Below are 26475 nucleotides of genomic sequence, written 5' to 3'. Positions count from 1 at the left end.
TTTAATGTTCTTTTTTATATTTTTCCTTCAATACAATAATAATAATTATAAGAGTAATAATAATCCGTAGTATACTCATATAGTATGTGTGTATTTAATATATGTAGTTTTTGTTTTTCTGTTTTGTATTTTTTTTTTCATACTTTTCATATTTGAAGTATATTTATATTAATTTTTAAATTAATAAATCTATGTGAATTTAATTTCTTTCGCTTGAAAAAAATTCTACATTTATTCAGTATGCTTTTTGTTTATTCTTTTCATCGTTTTGTTTACGGTTTCTCAATCAAGGATGCATCATCTCATAACGGCTGTGTCCTCAGCTATTCGGTTGTGTATTTTTTGTTTGTCAACAAAAACGTTTGTTTTTCGAATAAAGGTCCTGTCGGGCATATATGTAGGTGTAGGTGTAGGTGTAGATGTGTGTGGATGTGTATGTGGTATATATATTTCTCGTAATTTGTTGTATCAAATAACTTAAACGAACAACTCCACATTATCATTACATTATTTGCTTGCAGCTAAAATATTGAAAAATAGAAAAAAAGTAGTTTCATGCTCACTTAAATTATCTTTTATTTCGTATTTTCATATCCATCATTATCATCGATAAAGTATATCTTGTAATCGGGTTGTTTCGTGTTGTGTGGCTATGCGTGGGTTGCTTATTTATTAATACGTTCTCTAAGCAATATATCTCAAGCATCGTTTTTTCCTCTAGAATTTTACAAAGCAATTGCCTGACGACCCACACCTTTACCTTTGACCCTTTTCCCGCTTGCGGATCTCACTCGTGCATATTGGTGGTGCGATCCTAGATCGGGCAAGAAGGGGTTTATCAAGTGTTTTTACATATCTCTGTTTTCTTTTGTTTTGTTTTGTTTAGTATAGTTTTGCTTTCTTTGAAATAAAAATTTGTGTATCTCATATATGCTATTCGCTACTATATAGGTAGGTATATATTTTATGTACGTCTATGAGCAGTGTCGGAAAAGCATCAAAGATGGCAAGCAAGCGCCGCTTCGTCGTCTCGTTTCATCTCGTCTCATCATCTTTATCATATATCGTTTAGTTCTCGTAAATGGAATATTAAAACGTTACTCGACCATTAATTTCATCTTGTTTTTACTTAGTTATTTAAGCAATTTCAATTTCTACTAGCTACATTTTTCGGGGGACCGAACAAGGAGTTTCTCAGACCGAAGAACACCAAACTATGTAGCTGCTCCGCCTTGGGTTTTTTCGTTCGTCTTGGTTTGGTATCTTTTACAGGCGTATCTTTAAGTAGGGGAGTAGTTAATGGTATGTAAATGTGGTAAGTTGTTGAATTAAGTAATTTCTTTTCGCGCGTATCTCTTCAATTCATACTCATTGTTTTCAATTTATAGCGTATGCATGCGTTTTCATAGCTTTGTTCTAGTTTCCGGTTTCGTTAGCTTCTTGTTGTGGGTGGTTTTTATTTTTTTTTTGGGGGGGAAAGGGGGTTAGAGAAAAGTGCGCGCCTAGAATTTACAGTTTTGACATTCATTGGTTGCCTTTATTAATGTTATTAAATATATTTATATAGATGTATTTATGTATAAGTGTTGTAATAAAAGTTTGTGTGTGAACTTTAGCTGGCGCTAAACATTTCAATTTAATGTTTCATTCATAAGACTGACTTTTAGCTTAAAATAAATGTATTTGTGTTTATGTATGTTTGTTTTTGTGTGCGGGGGAGTGGTTAGTGCATGTGTGTGTGTATGTGAAAGTTACTTTTCGTTTCGTTTCCCCTCTCGCTCATCACACAAACAATAAGCTACCACTAACTTCATGCTTCTTCTTCAAAAAAATATCAATACATTTAAAAATAAATAATATATACGGCACCCAGTTGCCTGGGCGCCACTTTCGAACATTTTTTCTTCTTTTCTTTCGCTTTTATCATTTGCATTTCGTTTGCTTTTTTAAGATTTCTTTCTCTGGTTAAATTTCAAGATAACCTGCGAATTTAAATAATCACCCAAATTCAACAGATTTCAAATCGATAAACTAAAGAACAAAGCCATGTTGCAATTTTCACATGAGTTCGTTTTGTTGTTAGTTGGTTTCACGATGGTTGGCAGGTAGTTAGAAGTTTAAGTAGTGGGGGAAGAAGCCGAGAATCCGAATAGAAAACGTAGAAATTCAATAAATATTATTTCGCTTTGCATGTTCAAATCAGTGAGATGCTTATGTTGTTACTGCTGCTACTGATGTTGCCTGGGTCCTGGTATTTTGGAAGACTGCTCATCTATAGCTGCCCGACTCAGTTGCTTGAACGGCAGGTATCGAAGAGTTCTTCCCTTTGAGTGTCGCCGGGCCATCAATTGGACCAGTTGGTGGTGTAGTTTGTCCAAGGCATCTGGCGAAGAAATACAAATTGACATTAAATAAAAATAGGATTGCTTTTTAAACTTATTTGGGAAGTAGGCAAGATAGGTTCGATTAATGTTAGGAGCTACTCCAGTTGCAGCGCAAAAAAAAACTTTAATTGGTATTTTATTTAACAAAAACTACCTAATTGTTTATAATATATTCTTACAAAACATATATTAAATACATTTTAGTATTTTTTGTATTACTAAACATCTGCTTAATATACATATGCTCCTTCTTTGATTTTGTTTTTGCGAAAAAACTTGTATTGACTGGATCATACGAAACAAAAAATGTTAATAAACTTAATATTTTATACAAAATATTATATATAAATATAAATAAATAAGGCTGCTAATAATCAGAAAGATCGGCTCAGTAGTTTTTGGTTAACGATTGAAAAATTACATTTCGAGAAATTTATTTTGTTTGAAATAATTAATTACAATTTTTTTTTAATTTCAAAATTACAAGTGGCGATGGTGAAATTTACGAACTGAAAATGTATTTCAAACGGATCTATTGTACTTTGATATTAAGTCAAATGTATTTTATTTTCGCGCAATTGAACACTCACGTGCTTATCGTGGTGATCCCACACCTCCATCTTGTCCGGCATGTGCGCGGAGATGTCAACCGCTCCAGGGGCGCCCACAAAATGCTGATAGCCGTACGAGGGCATCAAGTTGACGTGCTGCTGCTGCTGCTGTTGGTTCATGTTCGGCAGCGCCTGCATGTTGTGATAGTCCATTGGCATCTGCAATCCGCAAAGAAACCATTAAGCATGACTTGGAAACTAAATCGATCGATCAGTGGCAAACTCACATTCATTGGCTCATGCTGCTGCTGCTGCTGCGGATAGGGTCCGTTGTTGTAGGGCCTATACTGCTGTTGCTGCGGCTGCTGCTGCTTCAGCCAGTTGAGCGGCTGTTGCTGCTGCTGCTGCTGCGACTGCGGCGGAGGTGGCGGCTGCTGCAGACCTGGCGGCTGCGCCTTCGGCTCGTGCGCCCATGGCGGTAGAGCGCTGGTCAGGGCATCGTCCATGCTAAGCGCCGAGGCGGCCACGTTAAAGTTGTTAAACTTCCAGGAAGCTGCACGCTCCGTGCCAATGGGGCGCGGCATCTTGCGGATGTCGTCGTGATTGGGCGACATGGCAGATGGGGAGCCCAGGCCCGCCATTCCGCCGGCCCCGTTCTCCAGGTGCAGCATGTCGCGACCCGTGTACGTGGGATACTCTAGGGCACCGCCATACCAGCGCTGTGCGGCTGCTCCGCCCGGCTGCCTGGCTCCTGCTCCCGGTGGCTGTCTCCCTTGGTTGCCTCCGAACATATTCGACTGGGCTCCACCCTGTGGCGGCGGCTGCTGTGGCTGCTTGTTGCCCTGCGCAAAGAGCGAAGCGCGTGGATTCAAACGCAACAGGTTATTGCCATCCACAATGTACGGCGAAGTCGAGGGATCCATGGGATAGTTGAGCTGCTGCTGCTGTTGCTGTTGTTGCTGCGGGAGGGAGGTTCCCGCCTTGTCGTAGATCATTCGCTGCAAGTTCTGCTGATGGCGATCGATCATGGCGGCGGCGGCGGCAGCAGCTGCTGCTTGAACTGCCGATAAATTGCCAGCGGTGGCTGGATTGGAACCAATCGCTCCGAACGTGGGTGGAGCCCCGGCCTCTGCTGCAGAAATCGGCATAGGAACATGCCGCTGAATGGGAACTGTGGCCGTGGGCGGCTTGATAACGCCCGGTGAATGGGCAGCTGCCGACTCACCCAGTGTCTGGATTCCATTGATAGAGGGCTGGCCTCCCGTGGCATTGCCTTCGTTGGCGGACACCATCGGTGATCTGGGTGGCGCTGCAGCAACTCCTCCGCCGGCTCCTCCACTGGTGATTATGTTCAGGGCCTGCTGCACACTCTGCTGGCTGGATTGAGGTGGTTGCTGCTGCTGCTGTTGTTGCTGTTGCTGCTGCTGCTGTTGGATCACATTTCCCACCGGCGGCGAGGTCGAGTGGTTCGACGAAGCCTTGGAACTGCCCACGGGCGAGCTGAGAATATTACGATTATATCCCGGTGCCTTAGATGCATCCGCCTGTGGCAGACCATCGCCCACAGCTCCTGCTCCTCCTCCGATACCGGGATCGCCCAACTTTCCCCACTGGGATTGTTGGTAGTCACTGAAAAGGCAGTAGGCGCTTGACAACTTGGCGGCCAGCTGGGCACTGAAGCTATCGCTGGCATTGTTTGCTGCACAGGCGGCCATTAGGTCGTTCAGGTTTGTGTTTATCACCAGATTCTGCTGGGCCGTTTGTGGTTGCTGTTGCTGGGGTGGCTGTTGTTGCTGCTGCTGCTGCTGCTGAGGCTGTTGGGGTTGCTGTTGTGGCTGCGGCCCAGGTGCTGGCTGGGATTGCTGTTGTTGTTGCTGCTGCTGCTGCTGCGGTTGTTGCTGTTGGGCTTGGGTGGGTGAACCTACTCGCTTATTGGGCGGGGCAATAGGTGCAATGGGTTTCACATTGCTGTTGGCGGTGGCTGCTGCACCGGCTGCAGCTGCTGCATTTACGGCGGCCACATCCGCCACGTTGAAGGTGCCAATTGGTCCAGCCAATATGTTGCTGTTGCTGTTGCCGCTGCTGCCGCTTCCAAGTTGGGCAACATTGCCACCCACCGCAGTTGCAGCTCCTCCTTGTCCAGCGACCGGCTTTCCCCTGCCAAATGGAGCCACTACGCCACTGCTGCGTCCGCCTGCAGAGGTGATCACAGCAGCGGACACTCCTCCCTCTGCCTTCTTGGGTGAGGACTGGGAGATGGCAGCTGCCTTCGCAAAGTTCTGTGCACCGGGAGCCACGGTCGAGGATTTGCCCAGAGCAGTTGTGCTTTTCTGTGCGGCTGGCACGGATTTGGATGAGCCCTCCGCCTTGCTCTTGGCCACTCCATTTGAAGAGCCACTTCCGGAACTGCGACCACCGGTTGTTTGCTGGCTGAGATAGCCACCGCCGCCCCTGCCATTGCGAGAACTAGAGCCACTTGAGGATGACACCTTGGAGCTGCTGCCATTGGATTTGGCAGACGTTGAGGACCGTCCACTTGTGCTCTTCACGGGCTGCAGCTGCTGCTGCTGCTGCTTGTGCGCATTGCTGTAGGCAGTTCCCGCCGCTGTGGTGGAGCTGGCCGACGAACTGGACGATGTGGAGGTGGTGGATGCAGCCGATGAAAAGGTATACGCATTGACACCGGCCGCGGTGCGATTGTCCCAAGTGCCCACGGCCATCGGAGCGTTTGTCCCGCCACCGGACGACTGTTTAATGCTGCTGTTGATCCTGGGCAGCATTTGCAAGATGTCCACATCGGGGTCCTTGATTAGGGCCAATATCAGCATATGTGCCTGCTTGGTGGCATCCGTCAGGCCCTTGATCGTGATGCAGCGCTCCGACTGGTTCTTTCCCTGCTTCTCCACCTCTATGTGGGCACCGGTGGTGGCCCGTATGGCGTTTATGTTGCTCCCGCCACGTCCAATCACCCTGGAAATGGCGTTCACCGGCACCTGCACCTTCTTGCAAGTCATCTCGGGCACCGACGATGCCGATGAAGTTGCGCCCGGGGCCAAGGAGCTGGAACTGTTGCTCGAGCTGTTGGCCAGGTGATGGTGCTGGTGATGCGGATGGTGCTGCACGCTGGTGGCCGAACTGGTGGCCGTCACGGGGGCAGGAGCCCCACTCGCTCCCACCGCCGTAGTCTGCTGGGTGCTGCTCTTGCGCACCACCTCCTTCCAGCCGTCGACTTCGCTGCGCTTGGCAGGATTCAGGCTGGCGCTGCTGGTGGCTTGTGACACTGGCTTGGACACTTCTTTGCGGGTGGTGGTGTTGGCGCTGCTGGTGTTGGTGGCGGTGCTGCTGCTAATGTTGCTAGCGGACTCGCTGCTTTGCAGTTTGCTGGAGTTACTGGGCTGTTGCTTTGCGGGCAGAGCCACCTCCTTGGGCGCAAGGTTCTCCTTCTCACGCTTGTTGTTGCTGCTGCTGCTGCTGCTGTTTGAGCTGCTGTTTTTCTCCTCCTTTTTCTTGATAGTTGACTCCTCTTTTTTCAATTCCAGCTGTCGCTTCAAAGGAACAGCCTGCTGTGTGACAGGAGGCTGCCGGACAACTTCGATTGCCGGTTGCTTTTTCACAGAGATGCCCTTGAGGACGCTGCTCGGAGTGGATGTACTGACGGGTGGCGTGGTGGGAGCTGAAACCGGTGGTTCCACGGTTACCGCCTTGTTTTTCGGCTGCTTCTTGCTCTTCTTTCCCTGATTGTTGTTTGACCCCGCCGAGTTGGCTGCCGTTTCTACAGCCTGAACGGATTGGCTGCCGCCTACTAAGCGCGCTCCCTTGGTGTCGCCGCTGGAGCATGAACCCTGATCAATGCCCGAGTCACCCTCCTCACGGGCGGCGGCCGGCGCTGCCTCCTCATCCTCGTCGTCCTTGTCCGAGTCATCGTCCTTGTCGCTGGCATCATCGTCATCGCCCTGCATATCGTCTCCGCCAGTTCCGCTGCCTTGCTGCTGGCGGCGCTTCTCCTCCTTCTTCTCCATCTTCTTCTTCTTCTTGCGCTCACGACGCCGAGCGGCGGCTGCCTTGCGACTCTCCTCGCGCGTCCGCTCCAGATCCAGCTCCTCCAGCAGGATCGAGGCGTTCTTGTTGGCCTTGACGGCCTGCGCCTCCTTGGCGCTACGCAGGATTTTCATGCAGTCATAACACTTGTCGATCAGCTCCTTGTCACTGATCGTGCCAATGAAGCGGATCATCTCCTGGTCGGAGGGGAACTGCGACACATACTGCACCATCCACTTGACAATCTTGGTGTGACCCTTGCGGAAAGCGGCCATCAAGCAGGACACGCGTCTATTGTCCTGTGAGTCAATATCAGCATTGTGGTCGTAAAGAAGCTCCACCACACTGAGATGCCCGCCATGGGCGGCCAACCAGAGTGGGGAGTTACCCTTCTTATTTTTTACCTCTACACTGGCGTTACGGGACAGGAGCAGCTCCACAAACTTCTGGTGCCCCTTATCGGCGGCGATGGTCAGAGCAGTGTCCCTGGACGTGGGCACCGGCGCCGCATTCACATCCGCCCCCTTGTCCAGCAGCACGCGACCCACCTCTATGTAGCCACCCGAGGCGGCCTCCATGAGCGGCGTCAGTCCCGTCTTGGCCCGATGCTCCACATTGGCGCGTCGGTCAAGCAGCAGACTAACGACCTCATGCCTGCCCTGGAAGCAGGCCAAAGTCAAGGCCGTGTTGCGGTTCGTCTCGATCTGGGCGTTAATATCGGACCCCTGGTCCAGAAGCAGCTTCACTGCCGGCGTGTGGCCATTCATGGCGGCCAACATGAGCGGGGAGATGCCCAGCTTACTGCCCGTGCGCGAGTTGATCTCCGCTCCGTGACTGAGCAGCAGCTTAATGATGTTCACATAGCCTCCGCTGGCCGCCAAGCTCAGTGGCGTGTAGTCGGACACGTTGCGGTGCTCCTTGTTGGCCCCCACGCTGAGCAGAAGTTCCACCACCTCGTAGCGGCCGCCGGAGCAGGCCAGCGATAGCGGCGTATCCTTGGTGCGCTCCGATTGGGCCTCGAGCTCAGCGCTGTGCTTGAGCAGAATGTCGACGACCTTGTCGTGACCAGCGGTGGCGGCCAAAATAAGCGGTGTGAATCCCTTCTTGTCGCGGTGCTCGATGTTCGCCCCCCGATTGATCAGCAGCTCCACCAGCTCCTCGTGTCCGCCGGCACAGGCCAATGTTAGGGCGGTGTCGTGGTTCGACTCCGTCTCTGAGTCAATCTCAATGGTCTTGTCCACGCTCACGGTGGTCGCCACGGCCAACTGGTTCTGGAGTTGGGCCTGTTGCTGGGCGGTTGCGACCTGGGGCTGTTGATGCTGGTTGGTATTCACTGTGGACGAAACGGTGTTAAATTATGACTAAGCCATGAACCCACCAAGTTTTATGGACACAAATGATTTAAAGGAAACTCACCTTGACTGCCGGCTGGTGTCTGGCGCATCACACAGCGACGATCCTTGCGCGACTGCTTGTCAATGGCCTTCTTGGCTATACCGCCGGGCATCGACTTGCTGGCGCTCACACCGCTGCTAGGCGTGGGTGTAGGCGTGGCCATCGGCCAAATGGATAGCTCGTTCTGCGGCTGGCCTGGCTGTTGCTGCAATTGCTGTTGCTGAGCAGGCTGCAGGGCAAATTGCGCGTACTGACCAACTGCTGGCTGCGGCACTACCACGGAGGCAGGATGCGTCTGCGTAGCCACCTGGAGGGGAGTTTAAAGATTTGACATAAGCCTCTGGCCGCTCTTCCCTTGAATCGTGCCCACTTACCTGGTGCTGGACACAGGTGGGCGCCTGCATGTGCGGCGGAGGATGAAGGAGCAGCTGTTCCTGCAGGTTAAAGTGCTTTTGCTTGAGCGGCAGTGTTTGGACACCCACAACGGGAGCTCCTGGCACCTGGCCGCTGCGCTGGAGCAACAACTCTTGGGCCACCTGCTCTAGTTCACTCTGGGTGGGCGGACGCTGACCGCCGGTTCGATGCTGGAAGAGATGGGCCTGCTCAGCGTGCAACTGCTGCTGCTGCTGCTCGGTGAGAGGCTCTGCAAAGGCCTGTTGTTGCGCCTGATGCTGAGTCATGTTCGGCGGCAACTGGAAAAGCAACTGCACCGGCGGAGCATTCTTGTCGCCGCTCTCCACGTTGTAGACAAAGTTGGTGGCGGGCTGCTGCTGCTGCTGCTGGTGCTGGGCGGCCAAAGCCTTGATAGTGCGCGCATTGGAGTACTGCTGCAGCTGCTGTTTTAGCTCCGGATCGGATTCTAAGGCGAGCTGCTGGTGCTGATGAAAATCGCCGGCATTGGGCAAAGCTTGATGGTGAAGCTGCTGCTGCTGCTGCTGCTGCTGATCGTCCGTAAATGGCAGCAAAGAAAGCGGCGTTTGATGGAGTTGCTACGAAAGAAATGAGTTAAGATTATAATAGAAATCAAATCTGAGGAGAACAAAAAACACCCACCTGCTGGTGCATTTCCTCAGCCTCAATAAGTCGCTGGTCGAGGGGGATGTTCTGCTGCATGGGATAGTCCAGGAGAACGAGATTCGCCTGTCGCTGGGCATCCTGCGGAACATCGCCAGGGTTAACGAGACCCGGCGACCTTACCACGCCCACCAACTGCTCCTGTCCAGCCCACTTGGGCGACGACTGAGCCCAGTTGCCAGCAAACCTGCCCTTGCACATCTGGTTCAGGCTAAACTCGGCCAGCTCTGGGTAGTTCAGGCTACTTGCCAATTCCTTTAACCAAAATGTCAAAGAAATGATTATTCTTGGGCTACAATTTTATCGAATCCAAAGATTCATACTATTTTAGTGAGAGGGAAACTTGCCTGGAATATGTCCTCCATTTCGCCATCATTGGCAAAGTGCTCCAGGCCGGAATAAAGTTCATTTGCGCTGGCGCCACCATCGTCTTCTGTAAATACAGAGTAAGACAGTTCAGTTAAGAAATGAGTAACCGGCAATTCATTATCTGCTAGCTTACCGCATTGCTGATCTCCCTCTTGCTGACGGAACTGCAGCTTCTGGTGGACTGCAGCTGCTTTGGCCAGCTGTTGCTGGAGCACGTTGTTCAGCGCCGCGTTGCTGCTGGCTGCCGCCTTGAGGTGGCTTATTTGGGGCAGGACCTGGACCAGCTCAGAGTTGGTGAGTTCGGGCGGGAAGTCGCACAGCGACTGCGAGGTGAGGATAAGGTTCTCCAGCCGAGTGGTCATCTTGCGCTGCTTGAGAGGCAGCGAACTGGCGCCACTCTTAGAGTTGTTGTTATTGTTGCCGGCTCCTTGATCACTGTCGGGTTCGTCTAAGAAGAACTCGTCATCGTCTCCGTCGTCCTCCTCATCCTCGCCGTCGCCACCAGCTTCGTCTTCATCGATGTAGTCCACCTCCCCGTCGTTGTCCACCTCAGCATCTTCGTCCTCGTAGTTGAGTTTATCAATCTCTCCGCTGTTTGTGTCCTGCTCTTCATCATCATCATCCTCGTCCTCATCATCCTCCTCCTCCTCCACAATGATGCCATCTTCACGCAATGCGGCAGCCAACTCAATCGGCTCGGGCGGCAATGTGTTCTCCTCGCCATCTGCCTCAGCTCCACCCTCGGCGTCATCATCGCAATCGCTCTCAAGCTCCGAGCCAATCTCGTCCTGATCCTTAGTGGCCGCAGCCACAGCAGCAGCTGCTGCTGCCGCCGAGCAGAGCGTGGCCAAATTTTTCATCTCGGCCCGCGGTTCCGGTCCAAGACGATCTGCCTCGGTTGGCGAGGACATGGTGGTCTCCTCCATCTCCGGCGGAGTCTCAGTGGGCGATTTGGGCTGATCACCAAAGAAATTGTGCACTCCCACCATATGCCAGCCGTCCTTGAAGAAGTTCAGCTGGGGTGTGTTTAGGGCAAGGTCTTTTCTGCCCCTCGAGCCGTTCACCGCAGTTTCCAACATTCCACGGAAATCTTCCATGGCCGTCTTGCGCTGCAGGGCTACATCCAAGGATTGTTGCTGCTGCTGGTCGACGTAGTTGCCACTGCCAGTGGGGGAGGCGAGAGGAGAGGCCGGTGAATTGGAGTAGGCCACGTTCCCGGATGAAGACGCTGCTGCAGCTGCAGCAGCTGCATTGTCCAGAGCAACACGCTGGTGGTGCAGTTGCAAATGCTGCTGAAGTTGCAGATGCGTCTGCTGCATATGCTGCGAAAATAAAAGGCTTAGTTCATTTGCTTTACGAGGAACTTTATGCATAGATGTGGTTATCGAGCATAAAACTTACCAGGTTATTATAGATGGACACCATCGGGTTCTGCTGAAGGTTTGGCAACACCTGCTGGGCGTGCTGTGCCGCTGCTGCTGCCGCTGCCGCCGCCGCTGCTGCAGCTGCTGCTGCTGCGGCTGCTTGCTTGCGATTGCTCTTGTTGGTGGCCTTAACCTTGGGCCTGTCGCTGATGGCTGTGCTCTGGAGAACTTCCGAAGAGTGGGTAATGGCTCCGCCAGAGTTTCGCTGAAAGTTCCAAACAAATAGTTCTAGAGGATATTCTTATAATGGGAATAATTGACATACCGCTGGGATCTGGGCGCAGGCACTATTGTCCTGTGCTGTCGGTACGGGCTGATTGTTTTCGGCTCCTGTTCGCATAAAATAAATTGAAATACCCATCAGACATACGAACTAGCATTAAATGCCAAAGACTTACCTTTCAGGGCTAGCTCGTTGGGGTCACTGCTGCTACACTCCGGCGGCAGTTCGCCCTTCTTCAGCTCCGGCATGAAGCCACGTCGGCGCTGCAGCCGTGGATCCTCTCCAACGCAAGCGAACTGCGGAGCCTTCCCATCCTCTCCCAAAGGCTGCGTACGCACCTGCTCATTTTGCTGCTGCTGATCCAGGGGACAGTCGACAAACTCTACTACCTCACCGGTTTTCTGAGAGCGAACGCGGTTCGGGAGCAAGCCCTTCAGCATGCCCTGACTTTGCTGTTGAATCACAGGCTGCTGGCAAACGGTGTGGAAGAGTACCGGAGGCGCTGGCGGCGCCTTCTGCGGCGGCTGGAGTGAGTTAATGTGCTCCATGTCCAGATCGAAGTGCTTGCACGGTACCAGTTGGTGCTGACCGGCTGCAGGTGGCTGTTGCTGCTGTTGTTGTTGCTGCTGTTGTTGCTGCTGTTGTTGCTGCTGCTGTTGCTGCTCGAAGCCAGGCTGCAGGTGAAAAAGTCGCGACTTGGCAATGAGGCCTTCCTGCTGCTGGGCACCGAGGGTGGTCAGGTCGATTCCTCCGACCTCCCCATACTCCTCCATTCCAGCCTCACTGCCTGTGGTGCTGGCTCCTGCTCCCGCGCCCATGCCCGCTGTCGCCGTGAGTTGCAGCTCGCCGGCGTCCAAGAAATCGCCAGTGCCCAAGGCCACGATGTTGGAGGATCCGTTGCCGGCACTGCTGAACTGTTGCTGGTGGAAATGCTGCTGGTTGGATGCGCGTGCCGCCTCCGACAACTCGTGCAATCCGGGGGGAGCGTTGAACTGATGCTGCAGCTGTTGCTGGATGATCTTGTGGGACTGCAGTCGCATTTGATGCGGGCCAGATGGGACTGCGGTGGCTGCCGCTGCCTGGCTAGCGTTCGCAGCTGCTGCCATCTCCGTGGGCGAAATGTTCGGGTAGCGGAACAACAGCTCGACCACACGTGTGTGTCCACCCTTGGAGGCCTCAATCAGCATTGTGCTGTTGTCCTTCAGCTTGTGGAACGGGTCGGCGTTGTTCTTCAGCAGCAGCTCCACCACGGACTGGTGGCCCCCGGCACAGGCTAGCGACAGGGCAGTGTGGTCATTACTGGTGGTCTGTTTATTGACATTGGCGCCCTTCTGGATGAGGAACTTGACGGTGCACAGGTGTCCTGCTCGACAGGCCTTCATCAGCGGCGTTCGTCCGCCCTCGGACTCGTGCTCCAGCTCGGCTCCGTAGGATAGAAGCACGCCGGCCGCATCCGTGTGCCCGTTCTCGCAGGCATGCGTCAGGGCAGTATCGCCTGTCTGAGTCTCCGCATGGACATTGGCCTTGTTCTTGAGCAGAAAGCGCACCAAGTCGGTGTGTCCCTCCTGCGAGGCCTCCATAAGGGGCGTGGAGGCGCCAAGCTCCAGGTTTGCGCCCTCCTTGATCAGAAAGGCGGCCACCTCGCTGAAGCCACCGCAGCAGGCCAACGTAAGAGCTGTTTCCTGGGTCTCCTCGGTCGTGGCATTGATGTTTGCACCCTTGCTGAGCAGCAGGGCCACCATCTCCTCGTGCCCCTCGCGAGCGGCCTCCATGAGCGGTGTGTAGCCCTCGTCGTTCACCTCCTCAATGTTGGCACCCCGCTCGATCAGCAGGGTAGCCAATTCCACATGGCCCCCGCAGGCGGCCAGCGTTAGAGGTGACTCGAAGGAGTCCGTGGGCATGTTTACCTGTGCACCGGAATCCAGAAGCAGGCGTGCCACTTCCACATGGCCGTCCATCGAAGCCTCCATCAGGGCCGTATGCATTTCGTCGGTCTTGTGCTCCTGATCGGCGCCGGCCTGAAGCAGAAATCGGACCATGTCCAGGTGACCCTTGTAGCAGGCCAGTGTGAGGGCGCTCTCCTTGAACTCATTCGAGTGGGTGTTGATGCCGGCTCCATGCTCGAGCAGCACCTAAATGGTGACAATAATACCCGATTAGCAATTAGCAAGGCAATTGCAAATAAACATTTCTGCCAAATGCATCAGATAAGATCAAACTAAATCACAGAGCTGGCACCTTGCCCAGACCAATCATTAACTCGATTCAGGTCACAGGAGGTATCACCGCTCTCAAATCTCGGATTATAATCATTTTGATTGTATACAGTAAACACTCGAAAGGCTCACATAATAACATTATACTAACCTCTTTAATTTGTTATTAAAGTTTATTTTTTCGTTTTCTTTTTGCAAGTTTTAAAGGATTGAGGAAAAACTCTTTCATGGAGTATTCTTAACATGAATTTAATTTTTTTTTCTGCACTTTCGAGGTCCTAAAACTCAGTTTTATTGGGGTCACCTACCTTTGCTACTTCCACATGGCCGGCGGAGGCGGCCTCCATCAGGGGCGTGTGTCCGTTCTCGTTCTGCTCCTCGACGTTGGCGCCGTGCTTGAGGAGCACCTTGACGACATCCACCTGGCCACCGGCGCAGGCGAACATGAGCGGGGTGTTGCCGGTGGCGCAATGGGCGTTCACATCGGCGTGGTGGCTGAGCAGCAGTTTGACAATGTCCAGGTGACCGGCGGAGGCGGCCTCCATCAGCGGCGTCGAGTCCTTTTGACCCTTGTCCTCCACCTGGGCGGCAGACATGGCCAGGAGAACCTGTGCCAAATAAACAGACAGTTGGATATAAGGTTACGAGTCAAATACAAGGTGTAAGGAAATGCATTTGCATGGCTAATCTCTTTGTTATTTGTCCTTTTCCGAAAACCGCAGGATGTTTGTCTGCGGCTCTCATCTCGAGGTATTTATCGATAGGCCAAATCAGGATTACAAAAGTGCAGGGGTAGCGTTGCCATATTGTCAGAAAATTACAGGTACAAAAATATTTATGCCGCTATTAAAAATTACTTATATATTTATTTATTTATACAATGCTAACTAGTAGTTAAAACTAGGAGCTTACAAAAATTGTGATTAGAGCTAAAGCTGCACACACAATTATCATGCCAACTCTATAAAAAACGGGATAACCATACCTGAGCCAGTTCGTAGTAACCCGCGGAGCAAGCCATCGAGAGCAGGGATTCGCCATCGTCCGTGGAGGCAGCCGCATCGTTGAGGTTGACGTTGCCCTTGCAGAGCAGCCGCTTCACCGTATTGACATCGTTATCCGTGCAGGCAGCCACGAGGGATCGGGAGAAACCACTGCTGCAGCGAAGGGAGATACATGGTTAGGATTAATACACGGGACAATTCTGAAACAGGGGGCTAGAGCTCACTTCTTGTCGCGGGGACTGTTGGCACAGCGCATCTTGGTGAGCGCCTGCTTGGTCTCGTCGATGGCGTGGGTGGCGTGGCGCAGGACGGGTGCCTTCTCATTGGCCGCGGCCTCGAGCAGGGCGGTGAGATTACTTGAACGCTTGTTGTTGGCGTCCAACAGGAAGGAACTCACTTCGGGCGCGTCCTCTTCCTCGTCCTCATCGTCGATCTCCTCGTCGTCTGCGTCATTGTCCTGCATCACATCTATAAGGGAAAGGATTGTCAAGGGATTAGCGATCTTATTACTTTGTTAAACAGCTCATTACTCACCTATCTCCTCCTCATCCTCCTCGTCGTCGCCTTCGGACTCATCAGAGTCCTCCGACTCTTCCTCCGTTTCGTCCTCATCCTCACGAACCTCGCCCTCGTGCGGGCAACTATCCGGATCCGATTCGGGAATATCGTCCTTTAAGAAAAAAATATTCATTTCGTTTTGTTAGGCTCTGACACATGTCAAATCGAACTAATTTCTACCAACGAACTTAAATCTTGTACTGGGGGTGAGTAGTAAGAAGTTGCCTACAAATATACTTATTAAGCTGGAAGTTACAAATTAGAGAAGCTATATAATAGTTGATCAGTAGAGCACATTCTTGTTGTCTAAGGCCAGCAACAAAGTCGTGTGGTTTTATGTGTGTTTTTGATGTGTGCGAGGAGGAAGCGGAGTAGTTGGGTTAATAACCGATCAATTGTTTGGCGAAAATTAATAGTTTAGTACAACTGCCTTCGGTTAATGTTGGATTTTGTTCGTTTTAATTTTGGAGCGGGTTGGGTAGCGGTTATATAACGCGAAACTGAAACTTACCAGGAGATCTGGCCTTAAACACAAGAATGCCAATAGGATCTACAAATAAAGAGAAACGAAAGAAACGTATACATAAATAATAAAAATTAACGCAAGCAGAGAGTAGAAATTGGGGATTGTATGGAAAAGTTCAGCTTTATGGTGGGTCTACGGCCGATTTACATGGACGAAGGTCTTGAACAGAAAATCCAAGCTGAATCGGAAACTTCGTATCATCGTTTTGGTCAAGTTTAGCAAAAGCGTGCAAAAAGATGGCATGTCGACCATCACTGCCTTGTTGTATTTTGCTTGTCAGACGCCTTCAAATTCGTGTATTTTGCTTGTCAGACGCCTTCAAATTCGTTTATAACCAAAAATTTAAGAGTCTATTTTATTTTTTGGGAAGTTTAGCATTTAGAAGTTTTAAATGTGACAGCAACTGCATAGTGAACCATAGGAAATTTCAAATAAGTGACGTTTGGACGGCGTTGCCAGTGCGGCCAAAAAAATGGAGGCAGGTTGGCCAAAATATGTAATTATCGATAACAGAGGGAGAGGAGAGGAGGAGACAACAAAAACAAGCAATAACAAGAAATTTAAATAATTACATTTTTCCCCTACACTAATTTTCAGTGATATTTTGTTGATTTTTAAATTTTCAGGAGTAACTTATTACTGAAAAAAAGGTTTTTACAAAAACAGTATAGCACTGTTGCAGTCACCAATAATCCTGTAAACTTCCAAATAGTTTTTATTGCCTTGGAAATTTAAAGAACCGTATGACTCAGAAAGTGCAGTTCATACATCGATTTAAAAACTGAACGCACACACTCCCACCCGCCACGTAAGAGGTGCATGTGTGCGTGTTGAAATGTGTGTGTGTGTTTACGCCCACGCCTTAAATTATTGAACCAAAAAAGAAAATGCCGAAAAAATTGCCGAAATACATTTTCAACACGAGGCCAAGTGCTGTCTGCTTAACCTTTGATGAATGAACAGAAACAGAAAATAAAAGAACATAACCAAGCGGATAAACGGTGGCGGAAAGAAAATCGAAGAAAAGAGAACCTACAACAAAATATTCATCATGAACGAGTTCAACAGCAGCCGAGCTGTTCGTTTGTTCTCGTTGCTGCGAAATGGTATGGGTGTGTGTGTGTGTTGGTAAATTTGTGAAAAAGAAAATCAACCGTAAAATGTTTGCACGCCACAGCAAAATATAATCAGCAAATTGACCAAAAAAAAATCGAAAAAGTTCATTACACTCTAAGTGCGTTATTATTATTATGGCTCTTATTTATTATTGTTATTTTCAAGTGTTTCACTGTTACCTACAACAACAAAAAACAGCAGCTAGAAAGAAGCAGTAGCAGCGACGGAGTTGCCAGATCGCCGCCTGACATCTTTGTCACGCTGCCCAAAAGAGAATTCGCGAAAGCAGCCGAAAAAAAAAGTATGTACATGTGCAAGCACCGAGGAAATTAAACTACTAATTTGCGTGGGAGAGGCGGGGTCAATTACAATCGCTACCGATGCAATGACCTTTTATTGAGTAGCTGCAGCATAATAAAGCTCTTACATTTTTAACAGTTCACTTTTATAATTTTGTATTTGAGCATGTGCTAGTGTGCTAGACAAAGAAATAGGTATTTATGCACACAAACACACAGTAGCGAGCGTTCGAACAGCTGATAAATCATTCACCCACACAATCAGGAGTGAAGGGCTTTCACACACATACGCAGGTAAGGGAAAGGGGAGAGAAATGAGAAAATTTTGCTGCAACAACAAATGCGTGGATATATAATACAAAAATGTGAGGTATTTCCCCACGTAAATACAGAATTACCACCTGAGATAATGAGAATCTGTGAAGCGGCAAGTAGGGATTTACTTGGAAATATAAACACTTGCACAGCTAAGATAACAAAATGTTGGGTATTTGTATTTTGATAAGGTGTGTCAGCCGAGTGATAAAGCAACGCTTTTAGTGATCTGCCTAAGCTTAATTGTTTGGCCTTTTAATATGACTCAGATGTCTTCAGAATAGGGGGCCTATACAGATTTTGTATTTTATTCGAACAGAAAATATATATTCCCTAAAAACGTTTACAACAATTTTAGAATAGCATTACCTAAAGGTATATTTCACGTTATCTTTTCTTTAATATAAAAACAACGCAACATACTAGTTTGCATTTCAGCTCCTTTTAACACTAACCTAAAATGGAAGAGTATATGCTAAAATAAAGTCGAGCTATAGATTATTTAATATCAACAAAACGACCCGAGAAATATAATAGTACAGTAAAGTTCGAATTGATTATACGTTTCTATATATGACTAATAACTAGTTCTACTTCAATAGATTTCAAAGTATATTGAAATGTTCCACAGAGTTTTTATAGGCTCGAAGGGCATGCAGGGCAGATTTAAACGAATTCCTTTATAGATACAGTACAAATCAAGCGGTTCTATACACTTGGCTTGGAGTTTAATGGAAGCTGCAACTGAAATCTATTCAGCACTACGCTTAAGCTTGAAAGCATTATATCAGGCATCTGAAACACTCACCTCCGAGACAGACTCTTCCTCCGATTCGGACAGGTCTGTGGTAACTGGCTGGGGATAGAACTCGGTGTCGGTGTCCGTGTCCGGCGTGATGATGTTCTGCAGCGCCGAGGAGAAGACATTTACGATGCCAGCCGAAGAGGACAGCGAGGAGGCGTTTGATGACATGGACGAGGTGGCGGACCGATTGTTGGCGGAGGCCGAGGCAGCGGCAGCCGCATCCTTCAGCTTCTGCTTGAGCACGGCAGCGGCATTGGCCACATCTACTGCGGGGTTGAGGGCCATTCTGGGTCCTCCTGCTCCTGATCCACCGGTAGCAGCGCCAGCGTTGCTATCGGCGGCAGCGGCTGCGGCGCCCATCAGCAGAGTGGTTGCGGCGAATTTCAAATGCGCCGAATCCTTGCTGGTCAAATTGGGGGTATTTCCGGCCACGGGCTGCTGCTGCTGCTGCAAGGCAACCTGCCGCTTCAGGGCGGCCACTGCTGCTCGGGTCTTCTTCGAGGACGAGGAGCTGGAGGAGCTACTACTGGGGGCAGGAGCAGTTGCATTTGCAGGAGCGTTGGCAGGCAGTGCTGGGCTGGGCGCTGAGGCCACGGCAGCACGGAACTTTGCGGCACTTCCTGCTGCAGTGGTGGTTACCGAAGCGGGATTGGCTATGACCGTAGTACCGCTACCACCGCCACTCCCACCGCTGCTGCTATTCGTTGTTGTTGCTGTGCTGCTGCTGCTGGTGGCCGTGGGCGGTGTGGGTGTGGCCGAGGTCTGACTGCTACTGGTTCCAGACATCTTGGCAGTGTTATTGGTGTTATTGTTAACTTTCAATCGGCTGGTTGGGGAGGCGGCAGCTTTATTAATGGGTGTTGTGGTTAATGCGCCTGATGATGACTCCGTCGTCGTCAGTGGCTCATTCTTGGCCGTCAGGATCTTCCGGCCACTGGATTTTAGACTATTACTAGCCAGTAGAGCGGAGGCTATTGAATGTCTGGCGGCGGCAATACGAGGTAAATTATGATTGAACTGTCTGTTGGGCTTTTGATTGGTGTTGTTATTATTGGAGCCTGCGTTATTCTTGCTGGTTGCTTTCGGTTGGTTGGTTGTGGTTTGTTGGTTAAAATACGCCGTAGAGCGCACATTCAAGTCATCGCATTCATGGGTTTTCGCATCATTATTCATTTTACTCTCTCGCTGGAGGTTGTGTTAATGGGGTTTATCTTCTTGATTTACTTTCAATTCACGCGTCCTTTTGGGTTTTAAAAAGGGGAGAGAGGTTTGAAATTACAAATTTTTTCTATGCTTTTATTTTTTGCGAGTGGGTAAACAAAAAGTACTCCCAAGTAAATCTTACTTTAAGTGAATTTTACTATTTTGTTGATGTGTTTTTCAAGGAGGGGCAGTTTATAGATCGTAACACAAAAACATATCAACAAAATAGGTTCTTCGGTTATATTGATTTTTGGATATTGTTAGGAATTGGCTTATATACATATGTGCGATGGGCAAAGAAACTAACACACATACACACTTAAGCACCTCGCACGCACACACAAACAGAGGCCAGCGGAGTGGCAACGCCGCGCATTCTTTCACTTTGCCTTCGCACACTCGTTCGTACATCGTTCAATTTAATTCTCCCATTCCATTCAATTTTCCCCTGTCCACTGATTCACATTTTTACACCGAAAATTCTTCAGGTGCGAAACAAAAAAACACTTTTATTCACATAATTCCGCCAGGTTTATTTCGCTAATTTCTTTTATTTGCGGACACAAGACAATAGATGCGCAATTAGGACTTGGGCAACGTGCTTCACTATTTATATAATCGCAAGGAGAAACGCCGCCTAAACGGCCAATCAAAGAACGCACATTGCGCGTTTAATAACTCTCGCGCATATGCAATTGCAGTACTTTATTTATAAAACTTTTCGCAGCAGTTTCGACTTCGCCCGAACGGACGAAGAAAAAATCACTTTTCGACTTTGGCGTATGCGTTTCTCGCTTGGTCGATAGCCTCGTCTCGCTTGCGCACACGCGATGCAACGACGCGGCCAGTCGGGCCGCTCTTGCTGTCCCGGTCGCACGCGCAGACGAAGGCAGAAAATAGCAGAGCGACAAGGGAAAATTTTTTTGCCACTATTCCGATGGCTATTTTCACCAATTAAGTGCCGTTTGCGGGTCAGAAAACTATCACATTGTGTGCCCCACACAGTCGCCAAAAGTTTAGCGATATTTGCGCGTATTACCGTTTAAAATTTATAGCAAATTAATCAATTTTTCAGCAGTGTTAAATTCTCTGTCTATCGTCAGAGTTTCGGATCGCCATATTATTCCCGGATATTGAATTGAACTGGGAAGTGGAACTAGTTCCTTTACCGGGGCTGCCACCTGGCGATGCCATTCCCGGTACAATCGGGTATCGGAGGCAGACGATAACAGTTAATTTGGTTTGGTGTGACTGCACTGTCAGCATTATGGGATTTATTCGTTTATAACTAAGGAAAAAATTTAAATTATAAGCATTTTCAGATTTAGGAACTTGGATATATAGAACCTTTTGTTAACATCCTTTTTTATTAATTAATTTTTATTATTAATAACACTTAAGGTTTTATTACTATTTATAAAACGAAAAAATAAGTTAATGTCTTACTTGCTAAATTAAGATAGAACGGTTTTTGTCAATTAAAAGAAAGCACCACAAAAAAAGAATATAGATTTTATTTATATTCTAGGAGATACTTTTTGGGTTAAATCACCGGTTAATCAAAGCTGAGCTCTGAACCACTGGACTATTTGAGTTTCTCTTATGCGGAGAGGATTATTGTAATGGCCAAGCGACGGTCGCACTAATTAGGATTTTTTTTCCAAACTAACAACACTACGTGTCATTTGCCGGACTTGCAGGGATTTCAACGATTTAAAGATGCACACGGTATTAACCCGAGGAAACGCCACGGTGGCATATACGCTGAGCGTCCTGGCCTGCCTCACCTTTAGTTGTTTCCTGTCCACCGTTTTCCTGGACTACAGAACCGAGGCCAACATCAATACGGTTCGAGTTCTGGTGAAGAATGTGCCGGATTACGGAGCCTCGCGGGAGAAGCACGACCTGGGCTACGTCACCTTTGACCTGCAGACGAACCTCACCGGCATCTTCAACTGGAACGTGAAGCAGCTGTTCCTCTACCTGACCGCCGAGTACCAGACTCCGGCCAACCAGCTCAACCAGGTGGTCCTCTGGGACAAGATCATCCTGCGCGGCGAGAACGCCGTGCTTGACTTCAAGAACATGAACACCAAATACTACTTCTGGGACGACGGCAACGGCCTGAAGGACAATCGCAACGTTTCGCTCTACCTCTCGTGGAACATCGTCCCCAACGCCGGACTCCTGCCCTCCGTTCAGGCCACCGGAAAGCACCTATTCAAGTTCCCGACCGACTATGCCACCTCGTCCATTTAGAGCTAGTGCAAATGCAAATTTAAAGCTGGTTCCGCTTGTGAGCCGCAGCTTGTAGTGTGTATCTAATAAAAACCCCCAAATAAAATCTCGTTGTGAAGATTTCGGACTGAAAGATCTTTCAGTTAACTCCCTCAAAATCGTTCATGTTTATAATTGTTTCGTATTTGTGGATGAAGGTAATACGAAGTATTAGCAATAAATTTGTAATAGTTAATTCAATTCTGCACTTTTTTTTTCATACATGCAATGTTAGTACATCAAAATTCTCATGAACTTTACCTTTAAAAAACAGATTTTTTCGCTGAGGACTGCAAAGTCTGAAGCAAATCACCCAAATAAATATATAAGCCTAATAATAGATACACCCAAAAAATTTTTATTAATAATAACAATATTTGTAAAGAAATTCGGATTCGCATGCAAGAGATTGGGATTGGATCGCCATCAGGTTACTACTGCTTGTTTCTCCAGGATCTCCTGGACAACTTTTCGAATTCTTTCGATGACAATTAGTTGATTGTTGGGAATGAATCCCAAAAATAGATCACGTTCGGGCGAGTAAAAAAGAAAAATAACTTTATCATTACAGTTTGAGCTGGAGATGTGGATGCAGCAAGCGTAGCCAGAGTTCATCTTCTTAGTTAGCGAATCTAGGGCTCCTCCTAGGCTAGGTCTAAAAATCACAAGTCTGGAATTCTTTAGCAGCCCTCCGCCAATCTTAGCAAGCAGATGTTTGGGCATAATCTGCGTTGGCAGCTTGGACGGCCAGTTCTGCGCCTTGATCTCGGGATGGCCATCAACAATCTTGCAGCACACGGTGCAATGCATTGTTTGTAGATGTTTCGGTTGATCCGGCTTTAATTTCTCCGACCATTCCAGCTCTCCTACCCAAATAGTTTCCCTCTTTATTGTTTCGATCTGCTGCGGAGTAGTATTTTGTTCCTCAAGCAGAAGATCCGCCATCTTCTTGGTCAGGCAATCGAGACCCGCGGCGTCGAACTCCATGCTTATTCAGTGGGATTTCGGTTTAAAAGGGAATGACACGCTGGGACAACCTGTCGCCGAGTTCTTTGTTTTGCTTATCGGCGCACTTCTCCTACCTTTTTCTCAGCGGTTATCGCATTGGCGCTATTGATTGTTCGATTGGCGGTCATCGGCTATCGGTAGACTTCACTGTGCAACCCTGTCTCGTCACACTTCTTCTTCTTCTGCGTTTGTGTTTGTCAAAACAAAATTAAATTAAAAACCAAAAGCTCGAGAAATTGCCTTTGAAATTCGGGTTTTCTATGTGTTCGAATGTAAGCGACGGTTCCCCGCGCACCAGTGTACATGAACCCGTGTGTGCCATCTGCGTTTGAATGCCACCAAATCTGCTGGCAGTGTTGCGCGTCTGAGCGAGAAAAAAACTGGACATGTTTCGCTCGAAGCACTTGTGACTGCCGAAATCTCAATTAAAAGCGCTGCCATGCTGCAGTACAAGAGTGCCGCCAGTGCGGCGAACAATGCGCCCCCAACCACTCCCTCGGCAGCCGGCGGATCCGCCAAAGCGGCGCCTCCAAGCGGACCGAGTACCGCTGCCCCACAAACCCAGGCACAGGGTGCTCCTGGAGCACCCACCATGCAGCAGATCATCAACATCCACCAGATGCCACCCCAGTTCGCCGGCGGAGCGGTATCTGGTGGCGGCCAGGCCTCTGGATTGCCGCAGAATATGTTCCAGATCGTCCAGCCCATGCCCATGCAAACGGTGAACATCGATGGCCAGGAGGCCATCTTTATACCCAACCTTAATGCCCAGCTCGCCACAGCGCAGGCAGTGAACATCAACGGTCAGCAAGCCTTCATTACGCCCAGCGGTCAGATCCTGAGGGCTCCCCAAGTGGCGCCCAATCCGGCAGCCTCCAACTGCATCCAGCTGCAACAGCTTAACGGGATGGCTCAGGAGCAAACTCAGCTGATCAGCATACCCGGCACGAACATTCAAATACCCGTCACCAATCTCATCCAGCAGCAGCAGCAGGTGCAGCAAGTGCACCAGGGCGCAGTGCAGCAGCATGCACAGGGAACGAATGCTTCTGGAGCCACCGCATCGGGCGGAGCCGCCGGCGGGACAGTGAGCCAGCTGCCTGGAAGCATCACCATCCCGGGCACCAACCTACAAATACCCACCTCGGTGGCGGCGGCCAACGGATTGCTGGGAAACATCTCCAACCTGCTGGGTGGCGGTCAATCCATTAAGCTGGAGAACGGCCAGCTGCAGTTGCGTCCCCAACTGGTGCAGTTTCCGGCGCAGGCCGTGCCCCAGCAGCAACAAACGGTGGCCGTGCAAATACCCGTGCAGACTGCTAACGGCCAGACCATCTACCAGACGGTTCATGTGCCTGTTCAGGCAGCGGCAACGGCCGGCGGAGGACTACAAAACCTAATGCAGGCACAATCCCTGCAGATGCCCGCCGCCTCGCAGATGCAAATCATCCCGCAGTTTTCGCAGATTGCTCAGATTGTGACGCCCAACGGGCAAATTCAGCAGGTGCAACTGGCCATGCCATATCCCCAGCTGCCGCCAAATGCCAACATTATACACATTCAGAATCCTCACCAGCAGCAGCAGCAGCAAGTACAGCAACAACAGCAGCAGGCCCAGCAACAACAGCAGGCGCAACAGCAACAGGCACAGCAGCAGCAACAGGTCCAGGCGCAACACCAGCAGCTCCTCCAGGCCATCAGCGAGGCCTCGGCCGGGGGACAGCTGCCGCCCAACCAGCCCATCACCATCACCAATGCCCAGGGCCAACAGCTGACCGTGATTCCCGCCCAGCTGCGTCAGAGTGCACCTCCTGCCCCTGCGCCCACTCCAGCTGCCGTGCCCACGCCGATGCAGCTGCCCAATCTCCAGGCATTGCCCATTCAGAACATACCGGGCTTGGGTCAAGTGCAAATCATCCACGCCAACCAGTTGCCCCCGAATCTACCGGCCAACTTTCAGCAGGTCCTGACCCAACTGCCCATGTCACAGGCCCATGTTCAGACCCAGGGCCAAGTGCAAGTGATGCCCAAGCAGGAGCCGCAGAGTCCCACGCATATGATTACCAGCATTAAACAAGAGCCGCCGGATACCTTTGGACCCATCAGCGCCACCGGCAATCCACCGGCACCCGCTTCCACGCCGAGCACATCGACGCCGCAACAGCAGCAGATCAAGTTCCTGCAGACGGAGGGCAGCTCCCTGTCCAGCCTGAGCATACCAGCCTCTATTCAGATCACGGCGCTGCCACAGCCAACGGCGAATCCACCGAACACCCCAGCTCCAGCCACACAATCAAATCCCATGTCGCTACCGGCGAGAAGCAAAGCCAACTTGGTGAGCACCTCTAGCACTCAGATAACAATTGCACCAACCGGCGGCCAAGTGGTGGCTGTGACCACGCAGGCTAGGGGAGCGTCTGCCAGCATAAGGAGCACGAACAGTGGCACGACGACGATAACCACTCCAGCCCAGAGCAATCTGAATGTGAGCATCAGTGTGGCGAGTACAGGAGGTGGTGGCTCGGGAGGCGGCGGTGCAGCGGCAGCTGGAGAGCCGAAGCCCCGCCTGAAGCGAGTTGCCTGCACCTGTCCAAACTGCACCGACGGCGAGAAGCACTCGGACAAGAAGCGCCAGCACATCTGCCACATCCCCGGTTGCCAGAAGGTGTACGGCAAGACCTCCCATCTTCGAGCTCACTTGCGCTGGCACACTGGCGAACGTCCGTTCGTCTGCTCCTGGGTTTTCTGCGGCAAGCGGTTCACGCGTTCCGATGAGCTGCAGCGCCACCGGCGGACTCACACGGGCGAAAAACGGTTCCAGTGCCGCGAGTGCAACAAGAAGTTCATGCGCAGCGATCACCTCTCCAAGCACATCAAGACGCACTTCAAGAGCCGCTCCGGCGTGGAGCTCATCGAGCTGAGCATCAAGCAGGAGGGCAAGAGCGGCAATGCGCCGAAGAGCATTAGCACGATGAGCGGCGTTGTGACGATAGAGATTCCGGGCGGCGGAGCGACGACGGCGGGCAGTGGAGCCTCCAGTGTGGCGGCCACGGTTGCGGGCTCAACTGTGACGCCAGGCGGGGCCACGATCGTTCAGCTGCCGGCTGCAGAGGCCACCGGCGGAGGCGACAGTTTCGGCGAGGACGAAGATGACGAGGAGGATGAAGAGATGACCGAAGAGGATGAGGAAGATGAAGAGGAGCTGGACGAGGACGAACTGGATGATGGCGAGGACGAGGAGGACGACGACGAGCCGGAACTGGACAGCGGTGATGAGGCAAAGATGACCATTGCTGTTAGCGAGCCGGGCGATAACTCGTCCAACTAGCATTCGGAGTCGCTGTTCATGGAACAGTTCTTGTTTGACCACTTCCCGTAGCACCCACCGCCCCCCTGCCACGCCCCGTGGGACCATGTAAACTAGTTCTAACTGTAAATTGTACATAGCGTAATTATGTAAAAGCGAGCATTTCAAATGTTTAACTCCGTGTACAGTTCCGGTTGCGGATCATCCTAGCATAGTGTACATAGTATAAATCGAGCCTCGTATTGTAGCTAAGATTTTATTAATAATTTTATACATTTTTTAGAGACTCAATGTTTTTAACACGTTTTTTACACACCCTTCACATAGACACATAGAAGGATAACGAAACTCAATAAAAGCAAACTTCGATTTTACAATTTGAG

The 26475-nt window shown here is 50.0% G+C and overlaps 3 protein-coding genes across 8 annotated transcripts; 2 read left to right on the top strand and 1 right to left on the bottom strand.

Moving 5' to 3' along the window:
* Nucleotides 1–1508: 1508 nt before the first annotated feature.
* On the bottom strand, nt 1509–20680 carry LOC128256517 (ankyrin repeat and KH domain-containing protein mask). Of its 6 annotated transcripts, XM_052986958.1 has the most exons (19): nt 20540–20680; nt 18301–19537; nt 15748–15786; nt 15213–15348; nt 14903–15146; nt 14660–14831; nt 13983–14282; nt 11634–13590; nt 11501–11565; nt 11213–11440; nt 9945–11133; nt 9790–9875; nt 9422–9697; nt 8743–9357; nt 8390–8675; nt 7378–8306; nt 3223–7272; nt 2975–3154; nt 1509–2383 (listed from the first exon to the last, which is right to left on the bottom strand). In XM_052986958.1, the coding sequence occupies exons 2-19, from the start codon at nt 19468–19470 to the stop codon at nt 2345–2347; spliced, it is 11961 nt and encodes a 3986-aa protein (XP_052842918.1). In that variant the 5' UTR covers nt 19471–19537; nt 20540–20680; the 3' UTR covers nt 1509–2344. The 6 variants fall into 6 exon arrangements, with proteins under 6 accessions (XP_052842918.1, XP_052842892.1, XP_052842901.1 ...); XM_052986932.1 differs by having other exon boundaries at nt 3223–8306; XM_052986941.1 differs by having other exon boundaries at nt 3223–8306; nt 14660–14828.
* Nucleotides 20681–21130: 450 nt separating this feature from the next.
* Nucleotides 21131–21978, top strand: LOC128256670 (signal peptidase complex subunit 3). Its single transcript, XM_052987186.1, has one exon. The coding sequence runs from the start codon at nt 21220–21222 to the stop codon at nt 21757–21759; it is 540 nt and encodes a 179-aa protein (XP_052843146.1). The 5' UTR covers nt 21131–21219; the 3' UTR covers nt 21760–21978.
* Nucleotides 21979–22966: 988 nt separating this feature from the next.
* Nucleotides 22967–26469, top strand: LOC128256587 (transcription factor Sp4). The gene has a single exon (XM_052987063.1). The coding sequence runs from the start codon at nt 23225–23227 to the stop codon at nt 26111–26113; it is 2889 nt and encodes a 962-aa protein (XP_052843023.1). The 5' UTR covers nt 22967–23224; the 3' UTR covers nt 26114–26469.
* Nucleotides 26470–26475: the final 6 nt, after the last annotated feature.

The sequence above is a fragment of the Drosophila gunungcola genome, chromosome 3R, assembly GCF_025200985.1.
Source record: "Drosophila gunungcola strain Sukarami chromosome 3R, Dgunungcola_SK_2, whole genome shotgun sequence".
Classification (NCBI taxonomy): domain Eukaryota; kingdom Metazoa; phylum Arthropoda; class Insecta; order Diptera; family Drosophilidae; genus Drosophila; species Drosophila gunungcola.
Note: the sequence above shows the minus strand (reverse complement) of the source record. Positions and strands in the feature narration are given on the sequence as shown.